General features: G+C 41.7%; 1 protein-coding gene across 1 annotated transcript; it reads right to left on the bottom strand.

Annotated features, from left to right (window-relative positions):
- Window positions 1–2,042: 2,042 nt before the first annotated feature.
- On the bottom strand, window positions 2,043–15,383 carry MEPE (matrix extracellular phosphoglycoprotein). The gene is made up of 4 exons (XM_010966143.3): window positions 14,984–15,383; window positions 10,064–10,117; window positions 9,014–9,106; window positions 2,043–4,330 (listed from the first exon to the last, which is right to left on the bottom strand). Exons 1-4 carry the CDS (start codon window positions 15,035–15,037, stop codon window positions 2,867–2,869), a joined length of 1,665 nt encoding a protein of 554 aa, XP_010964445.2. The 5' UTR covers window positions 15,038–15,383; the 3' UTR covers window positions 2,043–2,866.
- Between the last annotated feature and the right edge of the window lie 534 nt (window positions 15,384–15,917).

Below are 15,917 nucleotides of genomic sequence, written 5' to 3'. Positions count from 1 at the left end.
CTTTACAGAATATGATGTATTCTGTCTACGTGACATATGATAGTGCAGTGAATGCTTAAGAACAAAGACTCTGGAGCCTGACTGCTTGGACGCAAACCCTAGCTTACTAGTTGAATCATTTACTAACAGCTCTGTGCCTCAGTTTCCTCATCTGTAAATGGGGGATAATGATACTACTTGTATAATAGGGTGTCTGTGCAGATTAGAGGATTTAACTGAGCATGGCACATGTTAGCTGTTATTCTTTGTATGTATCTGATTTATTCCATAGCTTATACTACAGCTTTTATTTAGTTTAAAAAAAGCAACTTCTATCTACCCATTGTGGGAGTTTAGATTTTTTGAAGACACCCTAATGTACTGACATTGACTTCTATTTATCTGTGTCACACAGATTATTCAACTCAACAAACTAGGTGCTATATGGAAAGTGCACTCATGATTTCTGCCGTCTGGGAACTTTCATCTCAAAGAGACAAGAGCTTGTCTCTTACCCTGTCCCCAGCCCGCTCTTCTTCTTCTCTGGGACCTTCTCCCTATGAAGAATGCCACCAATGGAGAGGTGTATCCATTAGGAATTCAATTCAGCTGTTGATAACCAAAAAAAGAACAGTCGCTTAACCAATAGAAAATTGTGTTACAGAATAAACACACTGAAGGCAAGAGGCTGATGGGGCTGGTTTAGGGGCATGCCTGTGAGTCTTCTGTCCTTTTGTGTTAGAAAACCTACACTCCTGTCTATCCCGTTTGCTCTCACACGGCTATCACATGCACCACACTCCAACACCAGATGTGCGGGGTCTTTTCCCCCCACACCAAGAGCTTCTGTGACACCGGCTGGATGCCCTACAGTTGAACTCAGTTCTGACACTGTCTACCCAGAGGTAGCATCAGATCCCACAGGTCCAAGGCTGAGTCCCACCAGATCCTCCCTCCCCCACTTCAGATGCTGATTGTAAGTCCAGACTGTCACTTGTGCTTCCGACCTATTGGCTATAGATGGGAGGTTTCCAAGACCTCCTCCTTGGATTCCATTAATTTCCTAGAGTGGCTCACAGAATGGAGGAAAATGGTTTATTACTGTTCACCAGTTTATTGTAAGGGGACATGAAGGGTACAGATGGACACCCAGATGGACAAATGCGCAGGGCAAGGTATGTGGGAAGGGGCTTGGAGTTTCCACGCTCTCTCTGGGTGGGCCACTCCCCCATCACCTCCACATGTTCGCACACTTGGACGCTCCCTGAACTCCACAGGTTAGGGATTTTTATCACATAGGCATAATCAACCATAAACTCCATTTCCAGCCCCTCTCCCCTCTATGGAGAATTGGGGAGGAGGGTTGTAACTTTTAAGCTTCTAATCATCACTTGGTCTTTCTGGTGACCAGCCCTCATCCAAGAGCCCACCCAGAGTCACCTCATTAGAACAAGAGACACTGCTGTCACCCAGGAAATTCCAAGGGATTTAGGAACTCTGTATCAGGAACTGGGGTCAAAGACCAAATCTTGGAACAAAGATGCTCCTAGTGCTTTTATCACTTAGGAAATTACACAGGTTTTAGGAGTTTTGTGGCAGGAACTGGTTGCAGAGACTAAGATATGTATTTTCTGATCTCACACCCTCCCTTCACGGTCACACAATGGCTCCTGCACCCCCAAGCATCGTGCTGATGTTAAGCAAAGAAGAATGGAGTAAGCAGAGATGAAAGGTGGGACTAGCTGTATATGTTCTCTTACGGAGAAGAGCAAAAAGCTTCCAGAACTCGCTCCCCGCTCGGACCAGGAGGCTTAGGGCTGATTTCCAGAACGGCGTCACAAGGCCATTAGCTGGAAAAACATCTATGCTGAAGATCAGAATAAAGAAACAGGCCTGAAATGATTGGGATCAGCGACGAAAGTATCTGCCGAAGAAAGTTTTTGTCTTGGCTTCGCATTTGTGCTTCTGCTTCTCATATCCTCCCTGGTGCCCTCCCTCCACCCCATTCCCCTCTTTGTCCGGAAGGAGGTAGAACTGAGAAAAGTGATAACATGGAGATTCGCTTCAGGAAATAAAATTTACTCTATGAGATGTTACAAACAAGCAACAGAGGAAAGGGCATACAAGGACACGAAGCAGGATCTCTTTATTAGAGCCGAGGGAGGTCAGAGGAAAGGGGAAATGCTGACGTAAGCCGGGCGGGATGCAGGGGGGCTATGATGCTTGCTTTATGCAGTCAGTTCATTTCACAGCCACCGCCTTTGCCAGAGGCAGACCTCATCTGTTGCCCCTGAAATGAAGCACCGCAGATGACAGACTTTCTTATCAATCATTTTATTACAGATTATCATACAAGAGATACTGTATTTCATGTCTACAGAGCAAACAACAGAGGGAGAATTTTATGACACTCACAACCTATTTTTAAATGATACCTGTTTAAATGTTACCTATTCCAGAAATCCTTAATGAATTTTATTCCTTAATAAAGTATCATAATTTTTTAACTGAAGTATAGTATAGATTTACAACATTGTGTTAGTTTCTGGTGTACGGCATAGCGATTCTGTTATACATGTATATATTCCTTTTCATCTTCTTTTCCACTATAGGCCATTACAAGGTATTGAATATAATTCCCTGTGCTATACGGTAGGACATTGTTGTTTAGTCATAACCTTGACTAGGATTTCATAAAGCATCAAAACTTTGAACAGGATTTCATTCTACGACCATGAAAATTGCAACAGCCCTCCTCAGGAGGCCGGGTTCCCTGGTGTGTTCAGTGCCGGCTGGGTCCTTCAGCCGGTCCGTTACCACGTGGCTCTCCTCTAGAGCATCAAGTCCCAGACCACTAGTGTTCGCCCCTTTGTCCTGCTGGGAATTCCTAGTCACCATCGCTCTCACTCGAACTGCCACTGTCAGATGATTCACTACTGTCGTGCCTTTTAGGGGGCCGAGCCCTCCTACTGTAATGGGGTCTTCTGTAACCCCAGGACCCTTTCCTTTGGGGCATACCCTTATTCCACGTAGAATTACTTTCTCTGTGGGGTACATAGTGATTTTTCCTGCTGTGTGTTATGGTCCCCTCATTATTGCGGCCATTATGGGAACCTATTTCATTTTTAAAGTCATTGTCAAAACCAGGAGAAGGAATGAGCCGGCCCTGACCTTTGCCCTTACTTGGAAATGTTTGTTCTTCATTTGAAGTCACTTGCTTCCTATTGAAATGGTCTGTGCCTTTTCTGCTACTACCTTTGCCATTTTTGGGAATTTCATTATAATTCGTACTTTCAGCCCCATTGCTACTGCCATCTTTTCTTTTGTCTTTTGAGGGTGTGTGAGGGTAATGAAACTCTATTTTCCCTTGATGAACACTTTGGCTGCCGCCATCCACTCTGTTTCCTTCTTTTCCAGGGAGTTTCTTAAAATCGGTGCTACCTATGATGTCGTTGCTGCCCTCCACTAGGCTTACATCACCGGCATTTGCCTCTTTGGCTGTTTCATCCCTGGTTCCAATCGTATTCCTGCCATTTCCTTCCTTCTCCGGGATCTCATTGTAACCTGGTCCTCTTGCATCGGGGGTGATGGTCTCGACTTCACTTGGGCTGGAAAACTCTGTTTGACTCTCTGCATCTTCCCGGTCAGGACCAATAGCTTCTCCTTTACCAGAAATGTCCTTAAAAGGTGGACCATCTCCACTGAAAGGAGCGATATCATTGTCCCCCCTTCCTTGAAGATCTGGGTAACCACTGCCTTCAAAGTCACTGGGTACTTTTTTGACTTTGGGGGGCTGTTTTAGATAGTCCATGTGGTGCTGGACATGGTGGGCACTTCTGCTTTTCACTAGAGTGTTCTGGGCTCGGGAATCACTTTGATGGTTCTTCTTAATTTTTGAGGGGGCCTTAGCATAGTTTACAGCTGTTGGAATCTTGCTTAGAACATTCTTGGGTTTGTTCTTGTTTTCTTCCAAGAGTTCAGTCACAGCCCCCGGCTCCACTGCGTGTTGCATGCTATTTCGGATGAGCGCTGGGCCGTATTCCTCTTGGTCATGAAGTTTGCTGACAGCACTGTGTCCCCCCTCAGCCCTGTGATTCCCAGTCAGTTCAGGGTAAGTGGACATCTTTAGGTCACTGTGGGCGTTTTCTTTGTTACTAATACTGTAGTCTTCATTCGTGGTCGGTCTGTTTTCAAAAAGATTTGGGGGTTTAGTGCTTTTGTTAATTTCATTGGCTCCAAGAAGGGACAAGGCTTTCTCGTTTTCCTGGACAGTGTTTTCTCTAGGGGCAGGCTCTTGGTGTCTCTTGCCGGAACGGTGAAGAGCAGTATTGTCTTTGTTCTTTCCTTCCTGCTAAAGGGTAATTTTCAACATAAAGTGACTCTTTTATGTTAAATTTTTTAAGTCTAATAATTCTTAGGCAATAATAGTACTTTAAATAAAACCACAAGATACTTAATAAAAAGAGACCATTAACTCAATAGAGGTTTGTTGGTAGAGATAATTCTGAATGGCCAAAGCAGGTTTCATGGAAAAAGAAGAACGAGCAAGGCTGGAAAGATGGGTAAGATTCCAGTGCATGAAAGGGGAGTGGTGAGAACATCTTAAGAATAAGTGGCATATTCAAATGTTTGGAAACAAGAAACGTTTGAAAGATAACATGAATAAAGCTGTGAGGTTGGAATAGAAAAATCCTAAAGAAGAGAATAAGAAATAAATTTGGAAATGCAGATTTTGAAGGACGACCTGAATTTAAGGAGGATGAGTGTGGTCCTTATGTTGTAACTGGGGAGTCATTGCAGGTGAAATGGAATTCATCTTTCAAACATAATTATTCTCTCTCTCATTCTCTCTCCCTCCCCCTATGCTCTCTCTTTGCTTTGCCCTGGTCTTCAAAGGTATAAATCTTTTCATTTCTTCTCCCTCCCTCCCTTCCTTCCTTTCTCTCTCTCTCTCTCTTTCTTCTTTTTAAATAGAAACTATCCAAATAGAAGAGTCTAGGTGATATTCAGCTTCTGTCATTCAAACAAAGGATTCTGCAACAACTGTTGGTGACCCAAGCTACTGTCTGAAAAAGGACTCATTCATTTCATTTTCTTCCTCTTTTATCATGTAATAAACCAAATTTGACTGTCTAGATCAATAGGACCTCAAAATGTAGCATCATCAGAACTATTTGGAAGGCTTACTAAAACAAAGATTGTTGGATCCAACGGCCAGAGTGTCTGATGCATAGGCTGGGAGCGTGGTCCAGAATTTGCATTCGTGACAAGTTCCCAAATGAGGTTGAGTCTGCTGGTCTGTAGACCACACTCTGAGAACTTCTCTTTGTGATCATAAGTGTAAGTAAGGGAGGTCCAGACAAGAAAAGTCCCTGAGAGAATAATGGGAAGAGAAAGGGAACATGGAGAAGAAGAGTAAGTGTCTACGTTTGTATCTCAATTTGTCCATCTTTTGGGGGGAAGGTCTGTACAGGTGATGTCACAGGCTGCGCCTTGCCAACCTGAGGTGCAGCCCAGGTGCAAGACGCTTGAACAATGTGGTTGAGAAGAAAGAGGGGCTGAGACTGATTTTTCCCGTGCTGCTCACTGTTCCTCTGCACAGGCTGGATGTGGAAGCATATGAGAGTGGTTGGGAGCTTTCCAGGGAGTGTCACTGTGGAGGGAGTGAGGTGGCTCTAAAAGGAGATGTAGATGAAGTGTGTACACTTGGGACAAATGTGAGTCATACTCAAAGAGGCGTCTAATTTGGCATGAGAGCCAAGAGAGGCTGAATCATCAATAGGTCCCAACCAAGACTGTACTGTTTGGTCCTAAGCTATGGTAGCCAGCAACTTCATCTTAGGGTACCAGCGGGCCAGCAGCACACAAGTGGTCAAGCAGCGTTGCCCTATGCGTGTCTGAGGATTTCATGTCTTCCTGTGCGCTATGGCGTAAGCCATGTTTGTACACGTGGTATGTGATCTGTAGGGGATGGTGTAAGCCATACCCTACTCCCTCTTAGGTGTGCATGCCAGCTTAGAGGGACAAGGGAGGAGAGTGAGGATCCAAGCATTTTTATCCCAGAGAGACTGAAGGATTAACTTAAAGAACTACTTCAATGATTAGATAACCTCAAGTTTACACAGGTTGAATTTAAATTAATTTCTGCATGCTCCCTCCCCCTTCCATTGACCCATGGGGAGGAGCTCTTGAGCAACAGAACAATTATAAACAGAATCATAGTTTCTCTCCACCTCAGACTTGTTGGGTGAGCTAAAATTTACACCACCACTACAGAAGCCTTTGAACTAAAATCAAAATAAGATATTTATCGAGGGATCAGCACATGTGAGAAGCTGGGCTGGGTGCTACATGGTCTAAGGAATCCCTGATGACTTCTTGAATGGCAGAGGTTAACAGTTCTGCAGGGGTGTGGAGGGTAAGGGTGAGGTGGTGGGGCAGAGACCTCATATTTAATCAGGGTTTGCACAGATTTACACAGTGTCAGGGATTCGTAGAACCTGGGATTCCAGAGATAAGAATTTGATTTTATTTTGCAGGGGATGAAGGGCTAGTGAAGGTGCATAAGCAAGAGAGTAACAAAATAAAAGTCAGAGGTTTAGGAGAAATTGTGGTGAGAAAGAACAGTTTGGAGGATGCTGCAGGTCCAGGAATGAGCTGTAATCACTTAGATTAGGATTACGCCAAAGAAAAACGTTACAAAGAAAAACCTCCTACTGGTGTCCAAATAAAAGAAGGGTTAATAACTAGAATGTTGACATGCAAAAATGAAGACAAGAGAAAAAGGTAACTTTAATATTAGCCACATTGATATTGAGATGATATGGAACCTGAGAACTGGGTATATCAGTGAGAGACACAGCTGGGTGTCCAGCCTCCCCGCCTGCATCCTTCCCAGTTTCTACGACCTGTGGTCAACTGGCCTGTCCTTGAACATATTAAGTGCTAATTGCTTGTTAATTTTCAGGTCAGATCTTTTCATTTATGGTTATTCTAATTTTTAAAAAGCTTTTTAAAACCTTCAACTAGTAACTAGTACCCCTTTTTTCCCGAAGCAACAATTCTTAAGGTTATTTCTTCTTTCATAGGCCACCCTTCTAGGAAAGTTCAGTTTTCCTCCCTACTCACCGGGGACCCACTGGAGGTTTCTCTTCCCCAGGCTGACACGTGCAGAGCTGTCTTAGGAGGTCGCTAGACCTCAGACCCACCCCAATGGGAGGACCGTCTACTTGGCGGATTCCTCACTTTTAATATACTTGCTTCACTGATGGAAGCACCTGGGAACTGCTGAGTCAGCTTACAATTGACTCTCAAGATAAAAATGGTTTACAGAAGTGTCCTCTATTCTTATGAAGCTGGCTAACACACAGCACACAAAAGTTCCAACGTGTAGTGTTTTTAGGATGTAATTTGAAATAACTTATTTGGGAAGATTTACCATTATTCACTAACCTTTTATATTGGCAGGTATATTCTGAAAATAGGTAAGACTTTCCTCATGAGGAAAAACAAAATAGAAAAGAACTCCATAATAAGTCATTTCTGAATAAAAAGGATTTAAAATATTTGACTTACTTTGAAACGTTAAATCTTGGAAAGTTTTCATGGGCATTTGTGTTTTCCTTTGCAGCCAAGTTCATTTGCTCACGGCTAATGTGCACTTTTGAGTTAAACAGGTGCACTATAATAATCTCTTCTTAATTTTTTCCCCTTCCTTTTCTGAAGCAGGACATTTTGTTTTATATTTGGTGCTTTTACTGCCTTTAAAACAGTAGCCTGTATGCTAGTAATCTGTGTGCATTTCTTTAAAGACAGAATAGAGTTCTTTTAGAAATAAAAGCATGAAACAGCTTTCAAGTTGTGGCATGTGATGGTCAGTCATTTCTGCATTTGCTTCTGCCGCATGACTTCTGATCGCACTGTTGACTCTATGACGGTTTTAGCGTCAGCGTATCTCTTGGCTGGTCTGCTGTCCTGTCTCTGTGCCTTGGTTCGTATTATTCTTTTCATGGCCTCTCTCACACAATTGTTTGCTCAAATCCTACTCATCCTTCAAGGCCCAGCTCAGTTATTCCCATTCTGTAGCTTTCCCTGAACACCAGACTAGGAACTAGTCTTTTCTACCCCAAGCCCTAAAGCATGATTCTTTGGGTACAACTCACAGGGCACTTTGCACATGCTGTCTCGGATTTAGTAATTTTTGTAAGTGCCTTTTGTTTCTTTTCTAACTCTAAAATCCTGGAGGGAAAGAGTTAAGTTTTCACAATCATTTTATCACACATAATATCTTGTACCATAGGAAGAGCTCAGCAGATATTTAAAGAAGTTTAAAAGGCAATTAGTCTTGGAGATGCTAAATCACAGAGATACAGCTGAAGAATTCTGAGCAGAACAAAATAACCTTCTGAAGGGAAACTACTACTTCCCTGGGAAATGAAGCCAGATTTGGAGAAAGTAAATGGTCTTTTTGCTGATGGCATTTTAAACTGTTTCTAGCTCTTTGGCCAGTGAATCTGCAAGAAGGGACCGAGTGAAAAGAACTATTGTTTTTTTCCAGTGACAAAGTCCCAGTTCTTTCTCCCCCAAGGATCCTGACACAGATGGAGTCAGCTGAGGAGTGAATTTAAGGGACACTAACATGTCACGTTTTAGGCCAAAAAGACTTCCTTCTAATCCCCCAGCCCCTCATTAGAGTATATGGTAAATTATGTCCAGAACACCTTCTTATAAAAGATCAAACTTTACTCAGAAGCGATAACATGAAAAACTCACGGGTGTCTGGGACCCGCCAGTACCACACCTGCCATGGGAGGTCCCGAAGCGGGCAGGATTGGGGCCAGGGCATGTGGTGGCCCATCTGTGTCAGCAAGACTCAGGGACTCTGGGGAGCCTGGAACCGTCGGGGAAGAACAAAGGCACCAGCCACAGACAGAAACCCCAGAGCAGGCGAAAGTAAGCTTTGTCTCCCCTTCAGTTTCTCCCAGTGTTAGTCCAGAGTTTGGCTCATGTTAAGAATCTCCAGGATTCAGCTTACCTTCATGTCAGTTTGATTTTTCCTCCCAGGTGATGTGTAAACATACTTAAACATATAATACCCATGTTTCTCATGGTGGCCTTTGTACGTTATCTACAAAATACAACATTATATTAAGATGGGTTTATATCTTACTAGGACGCTTTCTGGTTCTCTTTTCAAAACAACAAGGTATTTTTCACTTGGGTTAAGTCTGCTTCTGCATCTGACAAGTGGTAGTACTTCCAGTAACCACAGGAGGGCGTGTGTCAGCCAGCTCCTGAAGAGAGCGGCCGGTTCCTTTCTTTTCTGCCGATCCCTAAATCAGTTTTCCTTGAGGATGGTTGTCAATCGCTCTCTCCCCCAGGGTGTATCAGTTTTTTAAACCAAATTTCAACAGAAATAGAGCACTCAGAAGTATTTTCAAGTGGGAGGAGACAGGGCATTAGGAGAAAGGCAGAGTTTGCAGTATTCATGCTGAATGTCAAACAGGCAAAACTCACAGCATGAACATTCAGGCTCTTAAGCTTGCAGTTTTCTCCTTTGTAATTTTCAGCTGAGATAGAGAACAGAAGATTGTTAGTTTTTGGAGCAGAATTTTCTGAGACTGCCAGAAGAAACCGTGGTAGGCAGAAGTAAGCTGCAATTTGGTGACATGAAAAGCCGAGGGTACGTGTTGAACTCTGGTTGCATACAGAAAGCTAACTCCATGTACACAGAATTCCCCATCGAGACGCGTTGACCCGCTTCCCTTTCGTTTTCTCCCTCATTTACCGCTTTGTTCTCACGTGCACATGTGGGAGAATATTGTTGGCCAAGAACAATCTCCCAGAAGTTTCACTCATCCCTCTAAAGGAAGAAATCGTAGCGAAGAGAAACAGGTTTCCATTTGGAAGTGTTTTCTCTTTTCTATCACCTTGGGGGAATTCAGGTGCCAAAATTGTGTGGTGTGATTTTTCCATTTCCACCCCAGGGACACAAGAATATTTTGACAGTTAAAATTTTCCTCGTATTGACTTTTCTCTTTACAGAGTGGAAAGGGGTTTATTTGAGAAGAATAATTCTGTTTACCCTCTGTTCTTCCACACAGTCTTGCTTAGTTTTCTCCCCCTGTGGTTGAAATGTCTGAAAGGAAACAAGAAATAAAACTTTACCCGACATTTCTTCTTTCATTCATTTCTTCAAACAATAAATGTTTCATTTATTTATTTTTTTCTCACTGGGCTGTATTATTCCATGTGGAACATCATTCTGACCAAACGAAGATGGACACACTCCCCATGTTTGTTTCAGTATGGAAGGAGGATGCCTGCGTCTCCCTACCCCCCTAAACACACCCACAGAGGGAGACAATGCCGTCTCCACTACAGAACCACATTCAGGTGCAGGGGTTGGGAGGGGTGGCGCGCCATGTGCAAACGCTTGGATGTCACTGGTATCTATTGAAGACGAAGTTTTCCCTGGTACACTGGGTGTTGTTAGTATCAGTGAACCAAAATCAGAGTTTGGTGATGGGGATTGTATGTGCATTGATTGTGGAAACCCAGTAACTACTATATGAGTAAAGGTATGATGCTGCTGATAGTCCAGCAAGAGTAACAGCGTAGCCCTGAACCTAAGGGAAAGAACACACCTAAGGATGGGACTTTATTGCTGCTAGTCACCTGGGCAGGTGTGTCTTTCAGGGAAAGGGAAAATGGGGTGGCTTGCAGATTGGGACAAACTCTTTCTCTTGATTAGACAAGAAAGTGTCAGAGTATCTTGAGGGTAAGTGGCTGGCAATGAGAGTCAGCCATTGAGGTGGAGAAAGACCAGAAACTAAAAGTGAATAGGCACAGCTTTGTCCCAGGCTTCGGGGATAAAACTGAGGTATCACAGGAGAGCATGCACAGAAGAGGACCTGCAGACCCTGGAGCAAGACTGCCACGGCAGGAGTAGACATGACAGCCCTTTCTTCTCAGTATTTTTATTTCCTTATTTATTTTTGAAACTCCTAGGTTATCTCAAATTTGACAAGAGGAACCAATGGGCGGCACTGGCTGAGTCTGAATGCCTGTGCTCAAGCAGATCAGGCAGCCTGGCGGAACTGGTAAGACGGGAAAGAGACTTCCTCAAGGGAAAGATGAAATAAAAGGGCTCTGTCAACCTGGAGGGGAGGTATTCAGCTTGAGGAAACCTTTAAGTTCTGCATTTCCTTGCAATAAGGTGTTGGTAATTAGCCTGCTTGCTTTCAGATACTGGGCTCCCTGGGCTGGATGACCCCTACAAAACACGTTCCCCAAGCTCCCTGGCTATCTGGCTTCAGTCTGGGTTTGGCGTGGGAGGCGTGGCCTGAGACTGGAGCGTGGAAGGAGAGAGAAGCCCAGGTTCGTCCTTCCCTGCTCTCTCGATTGGGGGCTGCATCTCTAGAACCAGATGCATCTCCTCTGTGGTCCCACCTCCTGCGGGGCCCCTCCCCCCACCCAGGGCACTGAGAACATCACCTCCTTCTTTGTTCCCATCACCCAAGGGGTGGGAGCAGTTTAAATATCTGGGTTGCTTCACCACCCCTGATTTGTTCTTTCTGTTTGTCCTGTGCTTTACAACTATTCTCCAAGTCAAATCCCTCTGCTAAACTTCCTATCATGGATTTTGGTTTTTTTGTTTGTTTTTTGTTTTATTTTTTTTAACCAGAGGTACTGGGGATTGAACCCAGGACCTCGTGCATACTAAGAATGCACTCTACCACTGAGCTATACCCTCCCCCCTTGTTTTCCTGACTGATAAAAAAAAATCGTCTTAGAAATAAACTCAAAACTTTAATAAAAGCACCCTTTTGGCTGGGCTTCCAGGCAGATTTGCCTAACATTCCATTCAATTCTAGAAACAAAAATAGCTTGTCAAGAACACCTTATATTTATAAAGCACATTACAGTTTGTAAACTGCTTTCGTATACATAGTCTCATGTGATTGCCACAATAACCCCTGTGAGATGGGCAGTGGAAGAAGCAAAACTACCTACACTTAAGTATCTTTCTGAATTCTTATTTTGTGGTTGGCTTTATTCCTTTGATAACTATGTAAGTTTAAAAAGCTAAAGTTCTCAATGTTCTTAGAAACAATGAACAGCACATAGATGTAAACTTAAAAAATATGTGCAGTATATTGTGCATATATATTTACAAGCAATATATTGTATATGTGCAGTCAAATTGTAACAATTCTACCTAATAAAACTGAAAAAAGAAAAGAAAAAAATTTTTTTTGTATTCAGAAAAAAAGTTACCTATACTTATATGGCTGGCAGTAGCTTTAATAGAAGTAAAGGAGATATTTTAACCTAAATCCTCTGCCTCAAAGTCCCAGATTAAAAGAATACATTTTTAAATGCCCTGCTATATGAAAAAAAATTTAATAATGAGAGGAAATGCTCCTGAAGTTTACATTAAGTACCTTCAAGGCATATTTTTTGTTGCAAATTATTTACTGTGTTTAATAAACATTCCAGTGCAAATGTGCTAAACACATAAGTATAACAAAGGTGTAATCATTAGGTTCAATGCCAAGCACTATTTAAATCCACTGATTAAATCTATTTGATGATAGTAAACCTGTTTTTGTTTGTTTTGTTTAAGAATGAAACACTGGTTCCAGAAATTTTAATCAGTGGTAAATTTTATAAATATACAAATATTTAAACATAGTTTTGTGTGATACATTTCAAGTCTTCACTTACAGCTTTTCATTTATTTCTTTGCTTTTGCTTTGTAACAGGTCTCTTTGACAAAAGATGTTTTGAAAGATTGTATTTTATAGAATGTGAGATATGAAATGAACTATAAACCATTAAGCTTTCCATTACTTCCACTATAAAAAAAAATCCAGAATTTTTCCTAACATCAAAACCAAGAATATGACTTTGCTTTTTTCCAATTTTACAACATTTTTTCCCTAAGAGCGCATTTTATAATTCTCTCCTTTACTGTCTCTCTGCTTATGTTAGTTCTTACATGATCTTGCGCATATAAATTTAGATCATTGCATCATTCCTCAAAAATATCAAAACAGTTAAAATAGTTCTGGAAATGGGGCTACAGGAAAGAGAAAACGTAAAATTGAGATGGGTAGATACTAAGCAAAAAAAAAAAAAAAAAAAAATGCCAGTTTGAGGTATTCAGTGTCTTCTTACAGAACACACACACAAAGTGTATTAAGAACATACCTGATGGTACAGAGTACTTTACTGTAGTTCACGATAATAAATCATGAACTTACAACAAAGTAACTTACAACAAAGTCTTTATAGTCTAATTGCATATTGATGAATATTAATTGAATTTCATGGCCCAACGATCATCTTTTATTTTCTTCCACTTAAAATTTTGTTTTTGAAGGAAACCACGATGTCACCTTCAAATAGACCTTTTTGACATAAAAATTATTTTGAGCTGAAGGCAGTTGAGAAGTAGGTAAAATTTGTAATAAAATTTGTATGCTCTTCTCCTATTAATGTCTTTGTTAGTTAATTTTCAAACCCAGCTAGGGGCCCAAAGAGGGTTGAGGAAAACTTCTTCCTCTCCTACTGTTTGAATTTGGATTATAATTCCAGAACATAGGTAAGTGACTCAGTATATCGATCATTTCTGATACCACCAATCTACTATTAAATAATACAGATAATTGCTCAAATAGAATCTATATCTGGAAGAAAACATATTTAGCCATTCATAATTCCAAATTCGTCTCTGTGTCCTTGCCAAATCTTCTTCATCTGAAATCTGCACGCCGCCCCCCGCTCCCAACCACTTGGTTCTCCCGCCCGTGAACGTGGCCCTGAAATGGAGACTGTATTGTTTCCCTCGGGGGAAGAAGGCTGGCACCCTCTCTTGACCAGTGGTCACCGGATTGATGTTGACATAGCACGTTTACTGGAAATGGTCGGAGAATGCCACTCCAGCTGTTCTTTGGGACATGTGGCTCAAAATAGACTCATCCTCAGATGGTGGGATTGAGCTAGGTCAGCAGGACCACTCCATCCTCATCATGCTTAAGCACATGCCTCTGTGGCCCTGAGTGAGCCAGGCCAGCTCTGTGCTTTGGGATCTGTGCAGCGGTAGATGTCTGTTTTAAGCCGTGCTGAGAGGGGACACACTTTCCTAACTCCAGCTGTCCTCACTGGTTGGCCTGGTTCATGCTTGTCAGCAGGCTCCCCAGCTGGTTACCCACTCACTTAAGACCTGTCTGTAAGTTATTCTGACAACAGCATCACCACGTGTGCCCACGGCTCTCCAGCTGGAAAGGTTACTCTGAGAAGTTAGGATGTTTTCCAGACATTATCTAATTAGCACTGTGTCTCCTTTGCTGAAAATATCTGTAACATTCAGCACTTTCACAAGATAAGTTAGTCACATCCTGAGTACTCATCTGGGTGAGTCAGAGGGAAGAAAAGACACAAACGGAAATTGGAGCTTGATTTGAGCTAAGCTTAGGGGGACATCTTCTCATCCTTAGCTTCGTGGATGAAGAGAAGATCACTAGCGGGATCGCACAGTGCTGGGAGTGTTGCAAGAATTACAGAGAAGTTCGTGTCCCTTTATGTTCTCATGTGGCTATAAAATCTAGTTGCTTAGCTATAGAAAATTCAAGTCCAGTTCTTTCAGTTTTAAGTAAACTATTGAAAGGTTCTTTTGACATGTTGTAATTTGGGTATCTTAGCATTTACTCATTAGCATTAACTGACTGAAACACTGTTGTTTTCTCAGAAATAGTCTTTCTACTGTTTCTTTCGAGGTCAACGTGCGGACATCTTGTACTCCTTGTCACATGTTTGTTGAGGGCCTCCTTGGTGACAGACATTTCATCTCAAGTGTTGGATGCTCCCCCTTAGTTTTGTACTTTATTGAAACTGAACTAGGTAAGTGCTATGAATTTAAAAAGATATTGCTTAAAAGAAAAATAGATAAAGATAGCCAAAGATTATATGATGCATAACTGAATTTGTAAATGCTTACTGGTGCTGCCCGGGTCAGACTGAAAAGGAGCAGTCCCAAACAGACAATTCGCATCTTTGAGAATCTCTGTAAAAAGACAGTGACATTTCACCCTAAAGCATTGCCAAGTATGAGCTGCAGCCATAAGAATAAATAAAACACAAAATTCTATACAAGCATCCTTTCCCTTAGCAGTCCATCTCCTTTTGTTTTTTATTTATTTATTTATTTTTTTAACTTTTTTTTATTGATTTATAATCATTCCTTTTGTTTAAAAAAAAAAACTATGTATAATTTATATCCAAGTATAGAAACTTTAAGAGCCTTTGTATGTCTAATAATTCCAATGAAAATGAAATTGTCCAGTATTATTAAAACAATGACATCAGTTGATAGAAATGGATTTTATAGACATATTTTTTGGCTCTGTTATAAGCCCCAACTTTTCCCTTGTGTCTTCAGAGAGAGATTGTTTAATTGAATTATTTATATAATTCAGAATAATATTAAGTTAGTATAGGAACTAGTAACAGATTCTTTAAAAGAACCAGCCAGAGTAGCAGGCTCTACTCCGAGGAATGGTATCTTGTCCGATACCATCCTGGGGCCCCAACATATATGCTCCTTTTCATTAACAGTGTACAAGAGGTAGGAACTACCTGTGGCCTGTGGACCGAATCAATTCATGGAATACTTATATTAACAGCTAACATTTACTGAAAATTACAGTGAGCCAGGCACTGTTCTAAAAATTGGACATGTATTCAGTTCATTGAGCCTTACAATAACCCTATGAAGTTAGGGGGCACTACTATTGCTGTATTATAGATTAGGACACAGACACAGAAAATCAAATAACCTGTCCCAGAATTCCCACGTGTTAAGGGGCAGAACCAAGATTAGTATCCAGACAATGCAGCTCTAGAGACAGACTCCATGCCACCTTGAATCAGTT

Source organism: Camelus bactrianus, chromosome 2, assembly GCF_048773025.1.
Source record: "Camelus bactrianus isolate YW-2024 breed Bactrian camel chromosome 2, ASM4877302v1, whole genome shotgun sequence".
NCBI lineage: Eukaryota > Metazoa > Chordata > Mammalia > Artiodactyla > Camelidae > Camelus > Camelus bactrianus.
This window is presented reverse-complemented; position numbering and strand designations above follow the sequence as displayed.

Bases quoted from the DNA above. Each gene is read 5' to 3' on its own strand.
- MEPE (XM_010966143.3), bottom strand. From the start codon at position 15,037: ATGCGAATTGTCTGTTTGGGACTGCTCCTTTTCAGTCTGACCCGGGCA. The intron at 10,118-14,983 runs GTAAGCATTTAC...GTTTCCTTTCAG, and splicing joins GTCTGACCCGGGCAGCACCA to ACATTTCAACCACAGGGGGA. The intron at 4,331-9,013 runs GTAAGCTGAATC...ATTACCCTTTAG, and splicing joins AAAATCAAACTGACATGAAG to CAGGAAGGAAAGAACAAAGA.